The sequence below is a fragment of the Pseudoliparis swirei genome, chromosome 19 (assembly GCF_029220125.1).
Source record: "Pseudoliparis swirei isolate HS2019 ecotype Mariana Trench chromosome 19, NWPU_hadal_v1, whole genome shotgun sequence".
Classification (NCBI taxonomy): domain Eukaryota; kingdom Metazoa; phylum Chordata; class Actinopteri; order Perciformes; family Liparidae; genus Pseudoliparis; species Pseudoliparis swirei.
In genome coordinates, this window is record NC_079406.1 from 7,370,222 (window position 1) to 7,395,423 (window position 25,202).

Genomic DNA, 25,202 nt, shown 5'->3' on the forward strand with positions numbered 1-25,202 from the left:
TCTGTCATATTCATTGAATGTATTTTAACTCTAAATCTGTCCTTCTGTACACATTACATCTATTGCATCTGTCCATCCTAGGAGAGGGATCCTCCTCTGTTGCTCTCCTCCAGGTTTCTTCCCTTTTTTCCCCCTGAAGGGTTATTTGGGAGTTTTTCCTGGTCCGATGTGAGGTTTTGGGGCAGGGATGTCTATGTGTACAGATTGTAAAGCACTCCGAGACAAATTTGTAATTTGTGAAATTGGGCTATACAAATAAACTGAATTGAATTGAATTGAATTGAGGAATCAAGTTTCACGTTTTGAAAATCTCTCCTATAATTCAACCTGTTTGCAAAAGCAACAGGAAACCATGTAGTTTGTAGCACAAGACAGACAGACGGTCAGACAGACAGACGGTATAGACGCATATAGAGGGAGGAAAATAGAAAGACTAATCTAAAAGCCCCTCCTCTCCTATACATGTACATGAGTGACGTCACACGTTGAGTTAGTCATGCGCAAACATGAGCAACAGCGTTCTCTTGTGGTCAATAGGAAAATGAGAAAAGAGACCAAAGTAAAGGACTGACGTGTGGTCGGAAATGAGAGAGATTGGGAATTTAAAATGCAGGCTGTTGCTCATACAGTTTTCATAATTTTCAATGAGGAGTTTGCTTATACGTAGCAGCAGCTTCTTTCATCTATGGGGGGGAATCCTGCATCCACATATTGATGTGATGTTCCCATGGCAACCACTGATCCTGTATTCACTTACCTTGACAGTGATGCTAGATATTACTGAATGGACCAAAATGTCATTAAATACCAGGATCACGAGAACCTGAGTTCAGGTTTCAGACTCCAATGCTGACAGGTTAAGAACTCTACACTACATCCTGAACCACAATGATGTCACATGTGTTCGGTTCTTTATTTCTGTTGCAGTGTCTATAAGAGTAAAAAAAAGAAGAAAAACAACAGTGTACAGTCTCCGCCATGACTGGAAAGCGGATAAAGAGATGAAAATTCAATCAGCATGAACCTCTGCAGGATCTGAATAACGTGTTGTTGATTTCTGTTTTGGGGCGTTGAGGTGACACATTTGAAGCTCCATAGACAGTTTGATGGGTTGAATCGTGCTACGGTCTCCGGTTGAATATTTTTTGGGGAGGTTTTGTTGCGAAACATTACGACGGCTCGCTCCAGCAACCATCATAAAACCACAGAGTGATGGAATGCGTGTTGGAGGAATGGCCGTTGGTCCCTCTGATGGAGAAGCGACAATGAGCAGCCACTAAGACTTGTGGTGGTCAACAACCATGTTAAGACACTTTATGCTGTTTTCATCCTTTTAATTTATTTTCAAATTCCATAAATGTAATTAGTGTTTTTTGTTGTTGTTCTTAGTCTTTCACATCCAACCTGGAAAACATTAATCAATTCTATTTGTTGTAGTGTGCCGGGCACCAGGTCCATATTCAGAATTTCTATCTGAATTTACAGAGTTTCTATCAAATGTAGTCCTTAAATCTGATAAAGTTATTATTGTATGAGATTTTAATATTCATGTGGATGTTGATAATGATTGCTTTAGTGCTGCATTCATCTCATTGTTGGACTCGATTGACTTCTGTCAGAGAGTACAGAAACCCACTCACTGCTTTGGCCACACCCTCGACCTTGTTCTTGCATGTGGCATTGACAATAGAACATTTAATATTCTTCCCACAGAATCCTCTTCTGTCAGACCATTACCTCATAACTTTTGAGTTTCTACTACCGGAGTGTACACTGTTAGTCAAAGGTTTCTACACCAGATGTCTAACTGACGGTGCTGTAGCTAAATTTAAAGAAGCGATTCCTTCTGCATTTGATTCAATACCACGTCTCAATATAACAGAGGACTCCTGGTCTAACTTTAGTCTGTCCCAGATTGATCATCTTGTCGATAGTGCCACAGGCTCACTGAGAATGAAACTAGACTTGATAGCCTCTCTGAAGAAGAAGACGGTCAGGCAGAGGAGGTTTGCTCCCTCGTATAACCCTCAGACCCGCAAACATCGCTAACGCTTGAAAGCATGTGGGTTCCACCAATTTGGAAGAATCACGTTTAGTTTGGCGAGATGGTCTTAAAACATAGTGACTGTAATCAGCCTTTCCTGATGATATGAGATGTTTCTCAGACCTTTTTATGTTACTTTGCTTTTCGCTGTTTCCTCCCAGTGATTTTCTTATGCTTACAGAGGTTCTTTTTGCACGCTGACTGTGAACTGGTCTTCTTGGTGCCTTGAATATGACATCAACTTTTTTACAAAACATTTAAATGAACTATTTCATCTCTAAACTAGAATGGGCACTCGGTAGAGCGCATACCTTCGCATATAACAAGAGTGGGCATTGAATTATGAACATTTTGGCATTAGTTGCATGCTAATTGGACAAAAATGTATCGTGCTATGGTAAAAAAAAAGATGTTGACCTTTCCATGACCTTGACCTTGACCTTTAACCCGATTGATTCCAAAATCTAATCAAATGGTCCCCGGTTAATAACCAATCATCCCACCAAATTTCATGCGATTCGGTTCAATACTTTTTGAGTTCTGCGAATAACATGCATACAAATAAATAAATAAATAAAGACACGGCGATCAAAACATAACCTTCCGCATTTTCAATGCGAAGGTAATAAAGAATGAAGTTCAAAGTAGAAGTTGCCTGGCCATCTCGTTGATTCCAAAAAATCACTGACAATGATATCTGGCAATGCTGTCGCTTATACGTGTTTATTCCTGCGTGTGTGTGTGTGTGTGTGTGTGTGTGTGTGTGTGTGTGTGTGTGTGTGTGTGTGTGTGTGTGTGTGTGTGCATGCATAAATGAGAGCAACCTCAGGAAATGATTTGGATAAGTAACATGTCAAGTTCCTCGGAATACCTCGTATGTAAGTGCACAGAAAGAAAGATGCAATGGCGAGGGACAGACAAGTGGCCTCTATCACTCTCCAGAATTTTCTTTTTCAATTGTTTCACAGACTGTTGTCTTGTTTAGGTTGGAAATGAGTGTTTGTGTGCATGTGTGTGTGTGTTTGTGTGCATGTGTGTGTGTGTGTGTGTGTGTGTGTGTGTGTGTGTGTGTGTGTGTGTGTGTGTGTGTGTGTGTGTGTGTGTGTGTGTGTGAGCAGCTGACCCTGATGTGAACAGGACCACTGTGTGGGACCACAGAGAGGCCATTCTTCACAGCGAAACAAACACACACTCACACTACACACTCACAGACCCCTCCCCCCCCCCCCCCCCCATCCTCACTCTTAATTCGTCACATTCACTTACACACACAAACAAACATACAGAGGGTGCAAGAGAGGCACTTGCCGTCGTTCTCTTATTCTCCTGCAATCACACACACATACACACACACACGCCTACAAACACACACACACTCACACACACACACCACAGACAGCACAGTCTCCCTCTTTCTGTTTCTCCCTGACACACACACACACACACACACAGTTGACTGTGTCCCACCACATAATGACCCTTATTTCACCATGCTGACTGTGACTCATTGGTTCGGTCAGGAGACCGGAATGTCAAGCACCGTCTCTTTTATACATTGTACACTTGAAAACATAAATACATAGGTAAAGCTATAGTGGTGTGTTGCCAACTTGCCATGCGACGTGAAGGGACATTTATTTTTATAGCAGCATATTTTTGCATTGAAATGTGTGACCGTACAAGCATTTTCATTGAGAGTGGCTACAGAGTAGCTTTCCTTAAGAAATACTGGCAAATTTACTTATATTAACCATCATTTTCTCAAGTTAGATATCTTTTTTTTTCACGAACCTTAATCACAATTTTTTGGCATTAAAAAAAAGAGCACACATCCGTGCTCAAAATCCCACCCTCAAGATCAAACTGCAGCTTTTTTGTCACCCAGTGTAACACAGTTAAAGTCATATAGTCACGGATAAAAAAAATACTTGTGTAAGTCATGGAGGTTGTAGTAATTTTCCTTAAATTGGCAGTGCAGGGCAATTTGCATATTTAGCTAATGTTACTGGGATGAATACTAATGGGTCCATTCATATTTCTATCAAATTTGTCACACAATGACATTTCTGAGTGACAGCTGCTGGGCTCAAACGCCACAGAATAAGACGACTCACTGGAGAAGCATGGCTCGAGTTAGGAACAGCATCTTTTATCTACTTAGCTCACATGCCTCCACACTGTCATGCCTGCACCGGGACATTAAAACAAGATGGGACGTTGCCATATTTAGCCCTGAATAAATCACACAATTTGCTGCATGGCAAGACATTTCGCTTTCTCGTCCCGTTTTCTGATTTCTGGGCTGTCCTGGCAAAAATAACATTGGCAATTATGAAAAAAAAGAGTCGGTGGTTAAAGTTGGATTCAGAGCCCGATTTTACACGATATACCTTTTGCATAGCAGGAAAAGCACAAGTGTAATTACAGTAATAACGTCATTGAACCAGTATGTTCAAAAGGCCTACTGTGGGCCTGGAGGTGGGAACGGGGCGGCAACCTCCTGTTCTGCCGAGTGACGCTGATGCAGACATGTCTTAAATCTGCATTCTCTCTAGTGTCCATCCGGGGGCAACTCATCTGGTTGTATAGAAGTCTTAAAGAGAAAATGACTCTTCTTCTCCCTTGATTTATTCCCTCAGTAAACATTCTAAATATGAATGTATGGTCTCAATCTCTAGTGTTAAGGCTTCTTCAATACAGCGTTGTGTTCATTTTTAAAAAATGTGTCAAATAAAACAAAGCAGGGTATGCCTTTGGTTTAGGGTAAGCTTGGTGTGGTTAACAGATGACTGCAGCTATATCAGAAAGCATTCAGTGTATCAACAATACTCCTCTGCAATCCAAAAATGGTAACTTCCATTCATCGGGTGTGAAAAAAACAAACATGGTGATGGCCATAATCCATGTTGGCGACGGTGATCTCAAGACATATAAACCGTACTCCACAAACCAATGGGTGATGTCACAAAATAACTATGTCCACTTCTTATGTCCAGGGTGGGACACATAGGCCTACATTTAATCCAGCAATAATTAATGTAATCAATGAGGTGAGGCCTGTTATATCCAATGTCAAACATATATGTTGCAAAGAGCTCAAAGAGGCAAGGTTGAAACTATATATTTTCTTGGTGAACCAGATGTTATGTTGAAAAAGTTTCAAGATAAACCAAGTAGTATAATGCAGTATAATGCATGTATGCTTGAAACACTATACGGTGATACTGAAACAGCAATGACACAAGCGTCTGCAAAAAATCAAGAAAGAATGTGTCAGTGGGTCCAGATAGTGTGTGCGCGTGTATGTGTGTGCGTGCGTGTGTATGTGTGCACTTTTTCTCTCAGTTAGCGTTCGTACAACATAGTAATAATAATTCATTTTTATTTAATTTTGTTTACGTCAAAAGGTATTAGCAAAGTGGACGGTGATGAGGGTGGGATTTACTGAATCACTCGAGGACCGTGAACTTTTCCCTACAAAAACAAACACTCACGCGCACAAACAAGGATGGTCAGATTTTGTAAAGTTAGCGTTTGATATTATTGTCAGGCGCATATGTGCTGTATAACACATTGTTTGATTCAGTTGTGAATGTCTTCCTTTCTTTTTCCTGTTGTGGTCTGTGGACTAGTCGAGTTATCCAAGTCGTTTGAAGAAGAAAAAAATCACTTCCCAGGAGCAAAACGTCAAGTGAAACGAGGTTAATGCAGTCAGACACCGGAAGTTGATATTCTGCATAATTAAACATTGGTCGTTCTATACGTTTTCGACCTGAGGTAGAACAAAAATAATTAAAACAACAAATAAGTAGTGTCTGTTATGTTTGTGGTGAAACGGGAAGTGAACTCCAAGAATATTAACCGAAAATAATCCAAACATACCGGGAATTTCGTGTTTTAGGCAATTATTTTGAAAGGTCAAACCGGAAGCGAGGTGCTTGTCACTGCTAGCTAAACTTCAGAATGAACCGGACGAGAGGAGAACCCGTTAGTTAGTTAGTCGGGGAGAAACGGTCACGGTCCATGTCTTAAGGACACAAACACCAGCGCGCTGACAACAGTTGTTGACAGCAATGTCGAGAGAAAACACCACTCGGAGTTTGGACAGCATAGACCTCGCTGCTTTAAGGGTACGTTTTCAAATGTTGTCTTACTTTTGCAATGAAGTGAGTTTGAGTAAACATTGCAGGATGTGGCGGGTGTTGCTTGCAACTTATAACGGCAGGGAGAGTTTCCAGCAACAAGTCAACCGGAGCGGTCGAGTTGTTGGTCTCACGGTTCGGCTCTCGCTTTAACGAAACGGTTCTGCGCGTCCTCACCTCGGCGCCGTGTCACGTCTCACGTGCACAGAGCCTCGCTCCGTTACCGTCCGCGCGCCGTGTCCCGTTCGCTCTGTCGTAACTTCACGAGCTAGCGGTTTTTACGCACGCGAGCTCTCCTCGGCTGCACCCGCTGAAAAGTTGACGTGCAACAAGTGACAGCCCACTAATGTCAACTTTGTGCCTCTTTATTGACATCCATATATACACAGAGCCCTCTAGTTACCAGCACATGGCTGTTTGAACCCAATTCACCTCACTCTAATAGTTTAGAGCCAGTTGGTGGAGTTTTTATGCTGGTTTATGGAAATGTATTTTTCCTCCCAGTATCTATATCAGTATCCCTGTAGGAAATGTTAATGTCTTTCTAGTTAGTTTTGTGATTTTATGTATTTTGAGCTGATAATATTTCTATAGCCAGTGAACCCAATACCTATTAAATGAAAAATGTCAGTTTATTTCCTCTATTTCCTCTCATTCCTTGTCGCTCACGAAGTTCTCCCCATTCGCAGTCCCACTTCCTCAGCCTGCATCCCAGTACAGCGCTGCATTGTTCTGTGTATCGTACCGGGTACATAAAGCTGTTCAGCTGAGCCTGAACCTGTTGCATTATGACTTTGTTGATATGTACCATCTTTCTATATCGTCAATAATAATAATGCTTTTTTATTTATAAAGCGCTTTTCATTTAGAAATAATCTCAGTATGCATCCTACTTGATGCTTATCTTGTTTTATCAATTTTTTTTCTCTTCCTCTCAGGACCCAGCAGGTATCTTTGAGCTGGTGGAGGTGGTTGGCAATGGAACCTACGGTCAGGTGTACAAGGTGAGCGCTCGCATGGTGTTACAGGACCTTGTTGCACGCACGCAACACTTTCTGCTGATACCAACACACACGGTCGTGTTTCTGTCTAAACCTCGGTTCACACAGCGGTGAGCCAGTTCAAGAAAATATATATTTTAAAAAACTCCTCACAAGCTTTACTCACGCAGACACGCCTGAAATTACAGTTGCTGACACGCCAGTTCTGGTAAAATATACTACTTCCAGTTAGTTGGGAGGAAAAAAGAAGCAATTTTCAGCTGACTGAAATATCCTGTTAGCTCTTACACACACACACACACACACACCATCTTCAAGAGCATCTGCAGCATCTTTTGAAGGCCCTGGGTGGGGCTCACTTCCTTATCGCACTATCCGTTTGTGTTTGAGTGGTCTGTGGTTTACAGGAGGTGTCGAGGCCTATTAACCCTCCTGTTGCCTTAGGGTCAATTTGACCCCATTCAATGTTTAACCCTCCTGTTACCTTTATATTTACTGACATATTTTACCCTTGGGGTCAATTTAACCCCAGCAATTAAAACCTCCAGAAAATTATTAGAAGTAATATTGTTTTCCAAGTTTAAGTGTGAGGTACTTTATGTTTGTTTGTTGACTACCTAAATAGCCCTTTAAATATATAAAACAGTTGATATTTCTTATATGTTTGACACAGTGAAAAACAGCCTGGGGTCAAATTGACCCCAAAGAACACAGACATTAAACATTGAATGGGGTCAAATTGACCCTAAAGGTAACAGGAGGGTTAAAGTGTGTGCGGGCGGTTTGTGTAAATCATGTTTACATGCTCCTGCAAGTCCACAAACCGTACATGTGTGGAACACTTTCAGTTCTGACCCTGAAGTTCATAAATCTCTTTGGGGTATGAGGATTTGTGTGAAAGAGAGTCGGAAGACTGTCGTGTTCGTACTATCATCGGAGATTTAAAAATCTTTGCTGCTGCTACGTGAGAGAGATGTGCATTCCGACCTGCAAAGAACAACACAAATAGACCTGTCGATTCCAAAAGATAATGTGAAATTGCTTCAATCCAAAATCAATCATACAAGACGCATGAAGCTATATGAGAAGGAATGTTATTTCTCCTGCAGCAAAAAACTTGTCGGCGAGAAAGACTTTAAGAGTGGTCTCAAAAATGTGCTTTAAAAGGCAAGAGTATGAATTGATGGTTGAGGTTAAAAGATTAGGGTTTATGGAGGCTTCTCACGAGTGTGTGCAACAGAAGGCGTGTTTGTGTGTGTGTGTGTGTGTGTGTGTGTGTGTGTGTGTGCCTCTGTTGCTGCTTGATTTCCTGAAAGAAGAAATGCTGCAAGAGATGCTCAGGACAGTATGGCCTGTGTCAGGCTTCACACAGCCTGCTTTTAAACGGGGTTTAAAAAAAATATATCACAAATTGTGTCAGGTGACTCACATTCATTAATGTAGCAGAGACCTAATATGGATGAATGGAATGTTTTATAAATGGGGACTCACAGCAGAGAAAAATTCAAACTGTGTGTGTGTGTGTGTGCGTGTGTGTGTGTGTTTTCAACCGTAATGCGTCCCATCATGGAGAAACAGGACAGGAACAGAGCCTTTTAGAACAATGACTTGTGCCACACACACACACAGCTCCTTAAGAAAATACGTACTTGTGGATTGACGTGAGCACAGGAAGTGCTGACAAAGCATCAGAGGCCTTTTCTTTAATTTGTTTACACGCGTGTTGCGTTCCCATTACATCCTCATTTTTTCCTCATTCAGTAATGTAGCATGAAGGGGAAAGTTCCAAAGGGAGAGAGAGCATCAGAGGAAGGTTAGGTGTGACGCGATCACAACACGATAACATACCGTGACATGTGAGGTCAACAGAAAGCTGTACAGCTGTTCAGATTCGTAGTGGCTAGATCGTGTTCCTAATCAAAGGCAACAGGTAGGAGGGAATGGCAACCGAGCACGACCGACCCTCGGGGCAAGTTGGAAGGACACAGCTGTCCTCGATGCATATCGGTGTGCGAGGGAATGAAACCCAAAGAGGCTGGTGATCTCCAGAAGAGAACAACGGCTCGGTTCACGGAGCCGCGAAGTGACGGCCGTGCGTCGCGCTCAGGGCCCCGCGAGCGGTTGCGTCGCCTCGTCGCGCGCCTCCAAACCTTTGAATGGCCCCCGCAAAAAGAAAAGCCATTGTTCTCCTGCGGCGCACCCGGCTCCTCTCGTTGCATTTTTTTCTGGCGCCGCTAAATGTTTACAAAATATGCAACTTTTCCAGCGGCAGGCTGGGAAAGTCGTCACACCTGTCACACTTGGCCAAGGCACCCAATCAAATCAAGCAAGAGGCGGGCTTTACTACTTTACCACGGACTTCCTGTTTTGAGGCATGTGGTTGGCTCGGACCAAGGCATACAGAAGGTTGATATTAGTGGCTTTTAATTACGATTAACTATACAATTTCCCCCTCACATTCTCTCCTCATTTCTGCATTGAATCAATTTGTTCTCCGTTATTTACATTTGATCGCCCGGCCGCCAGATAGTTTAGAGAATATTCAACCTTGGTTTCTTTGTAAAAACATGTAATAACTTCTTAACAGGGCACGGACAAAGGCAGTAGAGTATCTCATGAATATGAGATAATTAGTCAAAAGACACTATGGAGATTATTTTTTGCCGTTTTCTCTCTTATTACTGTACCTTCGCATTGAAAATGCGGGAGGTTATGTTTTGATCGCCGTGTATTTATTTATTTATTTGTATGCATGTTACTCGCATAACTCAAAAAGTATTAAACCGAATCGCATGAAATTTGGTGGGATGATTGGTTATTATCCAGGGACCATTTGATTAGATTTTGGGATTGATCGGGTCAAAGGTCAAGGTCATGAAAAGGTCAAAATCTTCTTTTTACCATAGCGCGGTCAATTTCTATCCAATTGGCATGCAACTAATGTGAAAATGTTCATAATTCAATGCCCAATCTTGTGATATGCGAAGATATGCGCTCTACCAAGTGCCCGTTCTAGTTTCTTTACAGTTTTCGTGTCTGTATATGTACGTCTCTGGCGTTTCGTGGAATTCTGCGACAAACAGCGTCGAGAAAACACAGAAGCATTTAAAAAACCACAAGGATGAAGAGGTAGAGGAGGGAGATGTTGAACTGTTTCCTGCCGTAGAAAACCACACTGAGCCACTCCTGTTTGGTGAAATGGTTTGTAGTTCCACTCTGTGTTACGTTGCCAGTTAGTCCTGCTCTAAAACGAAGCCTTTAAGCTTCCCTGTGTGTAGCATCGGGAGTTGATTGTAGTGATTGCAAAATGTTAACCATGACTGGTGTTCTGATCCTCTAGTTGCTGGTTCCATAGATATCACGTCAACCAAACAGAGTACGACGGAGGGCTGGAGAAAAGCAATCAGGCCTTTCTTTAAATGTATTTTCTTTTCAGTGAAATTTCCCCCTAAGCCGAAAAAAGTGAGGAACTCAAAAAAATCTTCAGTGCACTTGTATTTTTCTTTTCTTTTCCACCGCATGCATCGTCGGACCTGAGATCATTATATAAATTAGAGCAATAATGGAAGCCACCGTGCAAATTGAGGCATCCTTGTAGCACGGATGAAGATGACATGCGGCCCCCTCCCTGTTGTCGGTTTCCAACAGACGTGTCACGGAGGCCCCCCCGAGAACGCAAAAAAGAAGGCACCGCCCAAATAATGTGAGGCTGTTCCAAGAGCTGCGTTCTGGTTATTTCTGTTCTACAGTTTACATCGGTTACGAAACCCGGCTTTGACCGGGACATGACATTCAATGCCGCAAAACTCCACCCAATATAGTGTTTCTGCAGGCTGGGAAGCAACGCCATGGCCGCGGGGAGGCTTTGCAGCTCAAACTTATTTGCTTTTATCGTTTGTTTTTATTGTAATTTTAGTTATTTTTATTGCATAGTTTTTAGGATATTTACCTTCGCATTGAAAATGCAGAAGGTTATGTTTTGATCGCCGTGTATTTATTTATTTGTATGCGTGTTATTCGCATAACACAAAAAGTATTAAACCGAATCGCATGAAATTTGGTGGGATGATTGGTTATTATCCGGGGACCATTTGATTAGATTTTGGGATCAATCGGGTCAAAGGTCAAGGTCATGAAAAGGTCAACATCTTCTTTTTACCATAGCACGGTCAATTTGTATCCAATTGGCATGCAACTAATGCCAAAATGTTCATAATTCAATGCCCAATCTTGTGATATGCGAAGGTATGCGCTCTACCGAGTGCCCGTTCTAGTTTAACTATGTGTTGTAAAGCGTCTTTGAGTATTCTGAAAAGCGCTATAGAAATGTAATGTATTATTATTATTATTAACCAAATCATCCGTGTCCAACGGATGAGGAACACAAAGCAGTCGTAGGCACATGGACGGAGGATACATGGAGTAGTTTTGGACAATCTGAGAGTTCTGGCTTTTTTTTCGAGCGAGTTTCAAGCTGAACAAGAAGGTTTTTATTTGTTTGTTTATTTTAGTTGGTTTTGTTGCCATGAATTACTGATAGGTTAGCATGCCCGTATTTTAAAAGAAGGCCCATTCAGATGCTCCCGTGTGGCAACCTAAAAAGTGAAAAGTGCCTTTTCAACTGTCATTTCCGCTATTAAACGTGTCAAATAAATATTGCTTTATTGGACATTCTTAGAACTGCATCACCACGGGGACGCGAGCCCTGTGCATGCTGCTCTCACTCAGCATCTAGTCATCACTCACACACACATACACACACACACTCATACACACACACACACTCACACAGAAACAGAGCGACAGGGCGTTTCCCAGTTTGCGTCTGTGTGTGTGCGCGTGTGTGTGTGTTAGACCGTCAAACTCCTCAAAAGCAAAGCGCTGCGATCACTGCTGATGCAACTCTGTGCTGCTCTGGGTGGAGCCAAAGTATGTTCTTAGGTCAGGTCTGACCTGCGCTGTTAAATTATATACATATGTAGAAGAAGAGTCTTAATCAGAAACACAAGTTGAGAACCGCCCTGTGGTTTTGGAGTCCAGTTTGAGTCGTATAGCCGTCCCAGTTCGGTCCCGAGCGTCGCCTCACTAAACCCGACTGCACACTGCACAGCCGTAAAAAAAAAACTAAAAAAACAGCTGGCTGCAATACAATACAAGTGAATCACTTACACTTCCTCAAATCCTCCTGGCTTCAAGAGCGTCACTTCCCATTTCTGTGACCCACATGTCATCGTTCTTATGCTGACTGATCTGCTGACCAAAGCACACAAATATAAACACTTTGCCAACCTAAGATACACAAGACGGGTCTCTTTGTGATCAAAATATTCCAGTTATTCTTCACGTTTAGAAACGGAGAACTCACTTTGCGTGGGTTTGAGCTGAGGGAAAAAAAGAAAAAGAAAAAGGAGACAGGAAACATCCTCCAACATAGGGTCCAGTTGAAAAGTTGAGGAAAAAAAGCAAGAGGGAGAGAGACAAAAGAGGGGAAGGGGGGGCGGGGCAAAAGGAAGGAAGGCAGAGGCGAAAGGCAGAGAGACAGAGAGGAGAGGAGGAAGGAAGAGGCAGGGAGAAGGATGAAATTTAGAGAGAGAAGAGGAAAGTAGCCCCCCATGAGGTTTGGGGATATGCTTTGTGACGACCGCCCGTCTGCGTGTGGTTCTGTGTGACCCAGAGCAGGGAGAATATGGTTCGGGGGTCTACTGGTTACAGGTGGGCCTTCTTACTCTACTTTCTAAATGCTAAAACTAAGATTCAAAGTGCAAAGGTTCTATTATTTTACACCGGCATAAAGTTGGGCTTGTGGCCGAAGCTCTAAAATTGCTCACTCCTACAATTCCCATGATGCAACTTTGCCTTTTAACGGAGCTTGCAGTTCATATACTGTTTACATCAGCCGTTATATTGGTTTGGCTCATGTATCCATCCAGCTATACTCCTGTTAACCATCTGAAAATAATGATTGCATCATGAATCTATAAAACCTTCAATTCAAGCTTTATATACTGTATATGTATGTATATATGTATATATATATGTATGTATATATATTATGTATATATTATATATATATATATACATATATGTATGTACATATATATATACATATATATATATATATATATATATACATATACATATATATGTATATATATATACATATATATATATATATATATATTATATATATATATACATATATGTATGTACATATATATATATTAGGGCTGTGAAACGATTAAAAAATTTAATCGGGTTAATCACAGGTTTTTGTGGATTAATCATGATTAATCACATATTACCGATATTCTCGGTATATTTTGTGAGAACATAGAGATTTATGACAAAAGACGGATATATACATTTATACATTCTTCTATACAATGGTGCTGCAACTCAGCAGTTATTTAGCAGTTTTCTTCCATATGGAACATTAATACATCTTCATCCTAAACAGAATGTTTAACCCTCCTGTTACCTTTCGGGTCAATTTGACCCCATTCAATGTTTAATGTCGGTGTTCTTTGGGGTCAATTTGACCCCAGGCTGTTTTTCACTGTGTCAAACATATCAGAAATATCAACTTTTTTCTTTATTTAAAGGGCTATTTAGGTAGTCAACAAACAAACATAAAGTACCTCACACTTAAACTTGGGAAGCTATATTAATTCTAATAATTTTCTGGAGGTTTTAATTGCTGGGGTCAAATTGACCCCGAGGGTAAAATATGTTAGTAAATTAAAGGTAACAGGAGGGTTAAACAGAACATTTTTCTCTTGTTTGTCAACCATTAACTCCACCATGATACAATCTAAAGGTGGACAGATTGACAAGTGACTTTTTTGCTCGGTCCCGATGCGCGCACGGAGCTCTGTGGCGCGAGACGGAGATCGATAAGTGTTAACGCAACGCGAAGAGACAGAAATGACATGCTGCTGTGGATACGATCAACAACAGACTTTTAGTTTAATAAAAGTACAAATTCTTGTTCTAGAGAACATGTCAGGGGCGGGCCAATCTTTTAATGTCATGCGATCTACCAACACTACGCGCGATCGACTGGCAGGTCGCGATCGACGTGTTGAGACCCTGATCTACAGGAAGTAAAAGTCGTAACAAGGATTCCGTAGGTGAACCTGCAGAAGGATCATTACCGATGAACAGACCGTCTGCATGAGAGCGGACAGAGTTCAGATTGAAGTGGTGCATTGGAAGCTCATTTTGCAAGTGACTTTTTTTTCGTCCCGACGACCAACAACAGACGGATTGGAAGCTCATTCTGCGCATGCGTTAAATGCGTTAAAAAAATATAACTAGTTAAACCTGTAATTTAATTAACTGAGTTAACGCGTTATTCTTCACAGCACTAATATATATACGTATATATATATATATACGTATATATACATATATATATATATATATATATATATATATATACATATATCTCATTGAGCTTTTAGCAACATTACACTCAGTATAATGTCAAACCAGTCCATCTCCTTTGACCCCTTGGTGCCAGCCAGTGAAGGGTCCATGCGAATGGACTGGGGGTTGTTTCTTGAGAGAACACACACACACACACACACACACACACACACACACACACACACACACACAGATATGAAGCCTTTAAATAGCACCGTTCCTACAATGGGGTGAGAGCTGATGCAGTCCGTCCGAGCACAAAGTACACATATGTAAATACAGGGGGGGGGACAGATAGAGAGAGAGGGAGCTGAGGGAGGAAGGGAGACAAGAGGGAATGTTACACAAGTCAGAGGTGGTGAGACAGGAAGTTGGAGACTCGGCCGATGGGTCCGATAACGGTGTTTCTCTCAGTTGGTCTCCTTGCTCTCCACGGTGGAATCCAAATGTCTCTCTTACATATGCAAATATCACACAGATGGTATATTATAGTAACCTTTTCACTGACACAATGTAGTGCTCGCAAATGACGCCACTGTGTGTGTGTGTGTGTGTGTGTGTGTGTGTCAGAGAACAAGCAACAGATAGAAACAGAGAAGACATTTGTATCAGGATTTATTTGCATATGCGTTCGATTTCCAGGACTGTACGCCATCATCACGTGTGCGTGCAAGAGCCTGTGTGTGTGTGTGTGTGTGTCTGTGTGTGTGTGAGATTCATGGGTCCTCGATGTCAAAAAGTGAGCACGCTTTGTCCAATTATTTCCGGTGGCGAGCAGCTCGCTCTTTGAACACGTCAGCGCTGCTTGTCGTTAATAAGCAGCCCACACTTGTGCCCGGCGGTGGCAACGCAGTCTGACAGGGCAGGAAGGCCGCCTCCTTACTCATCACTGTCGGGCCCGGTGGGCCGCTCGCGTGTCACAATTCTTTGCAATTATGGAGACAGCGGCCTCCGCTCGGCGACAGAAATCAAGTCCAGAGAGAAGAGCTGCTGGTGAGCATCTCACACCCCCCCGATATGTGAGGGTAGCATATTTGAGAATTTTGGATTATCGGCTAGAAACTTACATGTCATAACATTTCATGGTGTTCCCAAGGATAGCATATTCGCCATCGAGGTGGATGTGATCGTCGTTATTCGTGTACTGCGACACTCAAGCCTTAAATTGGGCTTTTTTGGCCGTCGCCATCTTGACTTTTTGCAACCAATGAACAGAATTCACCACATCTATGTATGGACCATGGTTTACGAAATGAACATCATGCTGTATTGAAGAAGGCTTGACACTAGCGATTTATACCATAAACTCCTGTGTACAATGTTAACTGAGGGAATAAAGACAGACAGACGTATACAACCAGAGGAGTCGCCCCCTGGTGGTCAGTAGAGAGAACGCACGTTTCAGACACCAGGTTTGCTGCCTGGTATTTACGGATACACTTCAGCGTTTGCTTAGCCCCCTCTGGAAGAAAGAACGTGAGAGGGGAATGAGCAGCGACAGGTACCTTCATCTGACACCAATATAGATTAGTTAGCTCCACTTCGTTAGCATTAGCTTTCCGACTACTCTGCTCCAACTGCTGTTACAGGAGTTTATAAAGTGCTGAAACAGTATGCAGCGCAGCAGAGTCACACTCACGACATGTAGTTCAGCTCTTCCCAGTCAATCATTGACTGAAACAGACCTCCTGGGAACGTAGACCCCATCGAACAGCGCTACAAGACACATCCAGGGTTCGTACGGTCATTGCAAACCTGGAAAAGTCATGGAATTTAAAAACGTTTATATTCCCAGGCCTGGAAAAGTCTTGAAGAAGAAAAAATACCCCAAAGCTTTGGAAAACTCATGGAAATTTGTTTTATTCATATGTGCATTTACGCTGAATTTTAAATAATGAATATGCTCTTAAAAGTATGACGCTCAAAATATAAGCCGGTATACGCCCTCATACTCGCAAATTCGTTCGTGCTGCAAGTGAACACACCGGAGCTGAAAAGACATACATTTTTATTCTCTCAATCTATTGTCTCTTATTCATTTGTGTCATTTCAGGTTGTTCTCATTGTTAGTTTAAATACAACATTTTCTCACTTTTTCATGTACACACCGAGATTTCAAAAACATTTTGGTCATGGAAATTTGGTTTAAAGTCATGGAAAAGTCCTTGAAATCCATTTGCCAGAATATGTATGAGGAACCCTGCACATCAACATAATCCCTGTTAGCTGGGTTGTGTTCGACACACAGGTTTGTTTGATATCTGCCATGCTCCTAGCGATATAATGCACAAAGCAATCATGTGAGTAGAATTTCTTTGGAAAGGGAATATTCACAAATAGGCAAATAATAAAAAAGTTGTGTTTGTTTTCACGTCTGGCAGCTTCTCTGTCGCTGTAATATTAGCTGACTGATTGAGTACAGTGGGATTGGTCATGCCCTCCAGTCTATCTCACACTCACGCTCCGATCCCTGTCACACATCACAGCGTAAAGGCTTCAGGAGTCGCTGCTCCAGTATCTTGTCGGCTTTCTGACTCATGACATGGTTTTCAATTTTCCCCTTTTCACCTGACTGCACTTTACGGCGCTGGCCGCCCTCTCTCAACTCGCCTTCTCTGCGGCGGCGCCTCCTCTCATGAGAACGATTAAATTATGCAGACGTAGACCGTGTCAAGCGCCGAAAGTGATGTCACAATCCAAGTGTTGACCCAGAGGAGGTGTTGCAATATCTGTGTGTGTGTGTCTGTGTGTCGCTGTGTGTGTGTGTGTGTGTGTGTAGTTACAGCTGTCGGGCTGATTAAAGTCACACCAAATGTGTTAAAGTCTGGGCCAGCACCACGTTTGTTGCATTTTTGTATTTTAACCCTTGTGTTGCCTTCGGGTCATTTTGACCCGATTCAATGTTTAATGTCGGTGTTCTTTCGGGAGTCAACAAACAAACATAAAGTACCTCACACTTAAACTTGGAACACAATATTAATTCTAATAATTTTCTGGAGATTTTAATAGCTGGGGTCATATTGACCTCAAGGGTAAAATATGTTAGTAAATATAAAGGTAACAGGAGGGTTAAACATTGAATCGGGTCAAATTGACCCGAAGGCGACAGGAGGGTGAAACATTGAATCGGGTCAAATTGACCCGAAGGCAACACACGGGTTAAATTGTGATCGGTCTTTATTCCCAGCAAGAATACTTCAAACCCTGCAAAGTTGTACCTATAATTTAATGAATGTGTGAAGAACCTCCCGGTGTGTGAGGGTTCACTTCTATTTTTCATCACTACTGTAGTCCTGATTTGATCAATAACTAAGTGGAGTCAGACACAACACTAATCCACGCTTGAAGACATCTGTGTACACTCGTTAACTCTCCCTGCGTCTGTGTCTCACCAGGGTCGCCATGTCAAGACGGGCCAACTGGCAGCTATCAAAGTCATGGAAGTCACAGAGGTAAGACATGGGATTACACATTGTGAGTATTAATTGTAGCCCATCCAGTGGTAGTGGTAGACATGGGATTAAACATTGTGAATATTAATTGTAGCTCATCCAGTGGTAGTGGTAGACATGGGATTACACATTGTGAGTATTAATTGTAGCTCATCCAGTGGTAGTGGTAGACATGGGATTACACATTGTGAGTATTAATTGTAGCTCATCCAGTGGTAGTGGTAGACATGGGATTACACATTGTGAGTATTAATTGTAGCTCATCCAGTGGTTGTAATCTCAACATCGCCAGAACCGTCAGATAATCATGCTGTCAAAGTAAATTGCCTTTTTTTTAATTGTTATTATTATAACACTCTTTTATGAAACTCAACTTAATATTAAAGCAAGCTGCTGTGCAGGAAGACATTTCCACAGATATTTCCCATCTTTTTTAACATCCTTGGGACCTCAAAAGATCTTATATCTTCTGTGGATCTGAAGGGAGAGTTACATGTTGAATTTAGTCGTACAGAGTGGCTTTTATTGTCGTTTAAGCACAAAAATAGTTGCCCTGCTTCTCAAATATTAGGATTTGTTGAATGGGAAATATTTGGGGTTTTGACTGTAGTCTGACAAAGCAAGTCATTTGTAGACGTCATCAGGCAGCAGAGTCTCTACTGACCAGCAGGGGGCGTTTCCTCCAGTTGCAAAAAAAAAGTCAGATTGTAAAGAAGTCTATGACAAAATGACTTCACTTCTCTCTTGATTTATTCCCTCAGTAAACATAGTAAACATGAGTTCATGGTCTCAATCTCTAGTTTGAAGTCTCCTTCCATACAGCATGATGTTCATTCAGTACATTTTTGGTCCATTCAGAGTCAAATAGACCATAAAGCAGGGTATGCTTTGGGGCGGGCTTACTGTGATTGACAGGTCACTCCTCCGCTTTCCAATCATGGTCACTCCCACTTTCTGGTTGAATAAATCCAAGATGGCGAAAGCCATGATGCCAAACTCGAAGCTTCAAAACAGCTGTCCACAAACCAATGGCTGACGTCACAACTACTTGTCTTTTTGCACCCGTTCCTCCATATTATAGACCAAATAGTTTACTGATTATAACTGAGAGGGGTGGGGGGTGGGGAGGAGTAAACACTGGTTTAAGTAGTTTTTATGCAGTTTCTGTTCATTATGTCAGGAAACAAGTGGAACAAACTGGTCAGGCGTAATGCTCCTTTCCACCTGAACACCTCACGACAAGTCCTGCAAAACTGGGAACGCTGGTTTTCTTTCCTGTTGATGGGATTCTGGACCCTCTGTGTTGCAGACAAACTCTGTAGCAGGAAATGCTCGGCCATTATCTCCCGTATCTCTCACACAAACACACACACACACACACAGACACACATAGAGAGAGAGAGAGACAAACAAACCGGAGGCTTTGTGTTTCAGACGGAGGTGAAAGTTCAAACTCTGCTTTTGTCATTTTTTCTCCCCTCCTGTCCTGTGGAGATTTAAAGGAGGTCGGTGACTGGGAGACGCTCTCCGCCATTTCCTCTTTTTTGATAAACACCCCCATGCAGCTCCTCCACCTTCCCTCAGCTCCTCCACCGGTTCAGCGAATTGCAGAAGTCACATGTCATTTCCGGGTATTAATGGCGAGAAAAAAATAAACCGTCTCCTTCCATCTCCTTCGCCTCTCTTATTCGGTCCTTGCGTCTCATGATGACACTGACCATCCCCAGTGGTTTTGTGCAGAAAGGGCAGTGGTTGAATTGGGGTCAAATAGCCGACTGAGAAGACCACGTCGAGGTCACACGGCAGCCTGATTGGAGACGCTCTCTGTCTGGAGGCGTACGTGTTTGTGTTGCATCATTTGACAAACCTTTCAGCCTGTGTGGATGAACCTCGGTGTACTGGCGGGGTTAGCAAGACATTAGACATGTCCTATTTGTGATGTATAGTTTAATGTGATTGAGAAGAGGAGGATATGATGAAAATCATCTATATGTTGTTTCGTGTGACGAAGAAAATAGATGATCTGGCGGGAGGCCAAAAAAAAAAATATAAAAGTATAGAAAAAAGAAAGTAGACTTTCTTTTTTATAGTTATAGTAAATATAAAAAGGCCAAAGTAGTCAATGAATATGAGTTATGAGATTACAGATAAATAAATTCCCTCCTCTGCAATGTTGGTTGGTTTATGACCCTTTTGTCAGTTTCACCTCCAGTCTGTGGGGTCACATGTTGTCTTTTTGATTCCTCACAGTTCATTTTGTATGTACTCTGGGCATTTCGGATGAATATGTGGATATACACACTATGAACTTCATAACACTGTTCATATTTTTTATGTATGTTTTAATTTTAATTCTGTCCTCTGTACATCCATTCCATATTGTTCTTCTCCTCCTGGAGAGGGATCTCCTCCTCTGTGTTTCTTTGGAGTTTTTCCTGATCCGATGTGAGGTCAAAGGTCAGGGATGTCTATGTGTCCAGATTGTAAAGCACTCCGAGACAAATTTGTAATTTGTGAAATTGGGCGATTCAAATAAACTGAATTGAATTGAATTGAATTGAATTTCAGAGAATAATGTATACGTGTACCATAGTTCTGAATTATTCTGTATTATTTTATTGTAAGGTGACCTTGGGTGACTTGAAAGGCGCCTCCAAATGAAATTATTATTATTATTATTAGTATTATTCCTGCTGTCTCCGTTGTAGGAAGAAGAAGAGGAGATCAAGCTGGAGATCAACATGCTGAAGAGCTATTCCCACCATAGGAACATCGCTACTTATTATGGAGCTTTTATTAAGAAAGGTCCTGCTGGGCAGGACCACCAACTCTGGGTTTGTAAACTATCTGGTAATGCTTTTTTAAATGACTCTTTTCTTTCTTTCTTTCCTTCTCTCTGTTGAACCGTTGCTACCCTTCTGGTTTTATCATTCTCATATTAGACCCAGATGTTTTGGCTGTTTTGACATCTCGACGTGTCCCTCCATAGTTGGTGATGGAGTACTGCGGAGCCGGCTCCGTCACAGACTTGGTGAAGAAGACCAAGGGGAACTGTCTGAAGGAGGACTGGATAGCATACATCTGCCGAGAGGTGCTCAGGGTAAGCGGGCGTTAAAAAAAAAACACACCCAAACCACACTCACCACGGCACACATACACACCATGCAACTGGACACTCGCAGAGCCGACAAGGGAGCTTTGTTCTGAGCTGGTGTTATGGCGCAGGGCCTTTTTTTAGTGCTGGTTAAAAACCGAGGTAGTAATTTGCGCGTGGATGCAAACTAAAAGCCGGGGCGGGAACCCGACGCCGCTCGATTGAGAAACACGATGCCGCTGTCGGGTGTCGGGACTCTCTGCGGAAACATCAAAGAGGGAAAAAAGCACAAACCATGTTCAGAGATCAGCGTCCCTCTCATGTTCTCCCACTGTGACTTTTTCATTCCGATACTTGAAAGGCCAGTTTGAGCGAAACGTCTGTTGCGATGTTACGCTTATCGTTAAGAGAGATCACAAGGTCCTGAGAAAGAATGCCGTGCGTTGTGTGCGTTCCGCGGCTCCGGGGACGACCCGAGTCGTACGCGAACCCTTCAGCGACTCCGCATCAGCTCGGTTCCGACATATCCGATCGACGTCGGGAGGAAAGTGAGAGGGTTTCTTTTTTTTTTATGAGGTCAAGACTTTGAGAGGCGGAGCACACTTGGATTGTCGCCTGTGTTTTCCCTGCTGCTGTCAGCCGTGTTGTCTCTTCATTGTTTGAACAACGCAGTGGGCACACACACACAACACACACACACACACACACACACAACACACATACACAAACATATGCTGGTGAAGTCACTGTCTGAAATAAGACTCACTTCCTCTGTTTGTTTAACCTCCTTTGAAGAAGCGAGACACACACACACACATACAGACACAAACTGAGGTGCACTCGTTCAGTCCGTGCCAGCGATTGGTCAAAAGACACTATGGAGGTTACTTTTTGCCGTTTTCTCTCTTATTACCTTCGCATTGATCGCCGTGTATTTATTTATTTATTTGTATGTGTGTTACTCGCATAACTCAAAAAGTATTAAACCGAATCGCATGAAATTTGGTGGGCTGATTGGTTATTATCCGGGGACCATTTGATTAGATTTTGGGATCGATCGGATCAAAGGTCAAGGTCAAGGTCAAGGTCATGAAAAGGTCAAAATCTTCTTTTAACCATAGCGCGGTCAATTTTTATCCAATTGGCATGCAACTAATGCCAAGATGTTCATAATTCAATGCCCAATCTTGTGATATGCGAAGGTATGCGCTCTACCGAGTGCCCGTTCTAGTTTTTAGTGAAATGCTAGGCCACAGAGAGTACATGGGGACATTAGCAGAGCAACGCTCTGATGTCTGGTTTGAGGGTTTAGAGGCTCGAGAAGGGAAAGACAGGCCAACAACCGCAAAGTCGATTCTACTCTTTGTTCAGTGTTCACACATAATGCTTCGACTCTTTTCATTAATTAAAAATATATATATTTATAGTGATAGTCATCATCTGACTGTGAGTCTGTGTCTGTCTGTGTGTGTGTGTGTGTGTGTGTGTGTTTATCTGTCTCCCAGGGTCTTTCCCATCTTCACGCCCATCATGTGATCCACAGAGACATTAAGGGGCAAAATGTTTTGCTCACGGAGAACGCCGAAGTCAAACTGGGTATGAAACATCGACGCGTGCGGTACTTTGGCATCTCCGGCCCGCCCGCACGCCGCCGGGGGGAGACACACGCATGCATACGCACCAAAATCACAAGAAACGCAAAAAAGCACCTCGTAAAAGACGCAAAGAGTGGGGTCCGTGGCGTTCAACCGTCTCTCATTTGTTTTACATTTCAGTCGATTTTGGAGTGTCGGCGCAGCTGGATAAGACGGTCGGCCGGAGGAACACCTTCATCGGCACGCCCTACTGGATGGCTCCGGAGGTCATCGCCTGCGACGAGAACCCCGATGCCACATATGACTACAGGGTACGGAACCACGCGGACGTGCCGGCGTTTTCCAGCCAACCATTAGCACTTTTCATCATCAGTGTAAAATACCAGATGTTTGGCATCTGTAATTCCCAAAACCCGTTTCTCACTTGTTTGAATACAAAGAGGACGTGACCAGAACTGGAGCTAAGCTTCAACCGTGCACTCAACCTTTTGGTCCTGTCTCTCTCGTCCTCAGAGTGACCTCTGGTCTTTAGGCATCACTGCTTTAGAGATGGCCGAAGGAGCCCCTCGTAAGTAAAAAGAGAAATGTCTTTCAAACAGTCACGTGTATATTCATTCATGCCCTCCCGTTGACCGCTGGTCCTCTTGTCTCTCTCTGATTCTTATCTCCATCCGTAGCTCTGTGTGACATGCATCCAATGAGAGCGCTGTTTTTGATTCCACGAAACCCTCCGCCCAAACTCAAATCAAAGAAATGGTAAGCCCTCGGCAAGAAAAAACAAACCACATCTGTACACACACACACACAGCGGGAAGAAGAGGACCACTGTTTAGGTTGTCTCCTCTGAGAAGTGCTCTTTGCTGTGGGCTGAAACGTGTCCGGACATGTTCAGCAGGCGACGAGACGCACCATAACATCGGTTCTCTCATTAGAACGGACACAATGTTGTTGCCTCATCTCAAATGGAAGTTATTATTCACCCCTCTCCATTCTTTGTCCTCCGTCTCCCTCCATGCATTATGGACAAGCCCCTGCAGCTTGAACCGGTAGTTGAACTCATGCTGTCTTTCATTACCTTCGCATTGAAAATGCGGAAGGTTATGTTTTGATCGCCGTGTATTTAAGGGTAAAATATGTTCGTAAATGTGAAGGTAACAGGAGGGTTAAGAACGAGATGATGTCATGGAAAGTGGGTTTAACTTAAAAACTAAGTAGATTTGTTTAAAAAAATCATCTATCATAATAAAACATAAATGCCTCAACCTCAGTGATGGAATAGAAATGTCTACCCTCTTTGACGAAGCATCTTCCCATCTGTCGAGTCAAATCTATCCATAGACTCTATTGTCTCTATAGTGTTCTTGGGGCTAACGTTCACACATATAACCTATAGTACATTCAACATCGTGTTTTTTTTTACAACTTTCCAACATCTTCTACCCTTTGCTTTCCTTCCTTGACCGCCTCTCTGTCGCCCCGCAGGTCCAAGCGCTTCCTGTCCTTTGCCGATAGCTGCCTGGTCAAGAACCATCTGCATCGACCCACCACGGACGCCCTGCTGAGACACGCCTTCATCAGGGACCTGGCCAACGAGAGACAAGTGCGCATCATGCTCAAGGATCACCTCGACAGAACCAGGAAGAAGCGAGAGAAAGGTGAGGGAGGAAAAGATGTTCCAGAGAAGGAGGAAAAAGAGTAGCGGCATGAACCTGCTCACAACGAGGTCTGTAGATAATCTTGAGCAGGGGTGCTCAAACTTTTTTTTTTTGCTCCATCCCGATGCGAGACCCCTACTTCTGCTGTAATTTTGCGCTATAAAGAAAATTACAGGGTGGCGGGTGGAGGTTTCAGGGGGGTCGGGCCAATTTTTTAAAATGTCATGCGATCTACCAATACTACGCGGCGATCGACTGGTAGGTCGCGATCGACGTATTGAGCCCCCCTGGTCTTGAGTATTCGGGTCGTGGATTCCCGAAAAGAGAAGTTACTGTTGAGGTTTTTTTTATGTTTTATTTTGTTACCTTCGCATTGAAAATGCGGAAGGTTATGTTTTGATCGCTGTGTATTTATTTATTTATTTATTTGTATGCGTGTTACTCGCATAACACAAAAAGTATTAAAACCGAATCGCATGAAATTTGGTGGGATGATTGGTTATTATCCGGGCACCATTTGATTAGATTTTGGGATCAATCGGGTCAAAGGTCAAGGTCATGAAAAGGTCAAAATCTTCTTTTTACCATAGCACGGTCAATTTGTATCCAATTGGCATGCAACTAATGCCAACATGTTCATAATTCAATGCCCAATCTTTTGATATGCGAAGGTATGCGCTCTACCGAGTGCCCATTCTAGTTTAAGCTGTGCCATCTTACTAAGCGGTATGGAGGGAATCTTCTGCCCTCGATTTAGGATTTAGTTCATCTCATATCTGGATCACGATGTA

The 25,202-nt window shown here is 42.6% G+C and overlaps 1 protein-coding gene across 4 annotated transcripts in view; it reads left to right on the forward strand.

The window, feature by feature from the left end:
• Positions 1-6,051: 6,051 nt before the first annotated feature.
• Positions 6,052-25,202, forward strand: part of si:zfos-2326c3.2 (misshapen-like kinase 1) — a 60,508-nt gene continuing 41,357 nt past the window's right edge. For all 4 annotated transcript variants that reach the window (XM_056438692.1, XM_056438694.1, XM_056438693.1 and 1 more), the window contains exons 1-10: positions 6,052-6,174; positions 7,125-7,190; positions 18,011-18,067; positions 20,776-20,901; positions 21,057-21,167; positions 22,667-22,757; positions 22,937-23,067; positions 23,270-23,324; positions 23,434-23,512; positions 24,239-24,411. In XM_056438692.1, the coding sequence (XP_056294667.1) occupies positions 6,118-6,174; positions 7,125-7,190; positions 18,011-18,067; positions 20,776-20,901; positions 21,057-21,167; positions 22,667-22,757; positions 22,937-23,067; positions 23,270-23,324; positions 23,434-23,512; positions 24,239-24,411 (946 nt within the window). In that variant the 5' untranslated portion in view covers positions 6,052-6,117. The remainder of the gene's footprint in view (positions 6,175-7,124; positions 7,191-18,010; positions 18,068-20,775; positions 20,902-21,056; positions 21,168-22,666; positions 22,758-22,936; positions 23,068-23,269; positions 23,325-23,433; positions 23,513-24,238; positions 24,412-25,202) is intronic.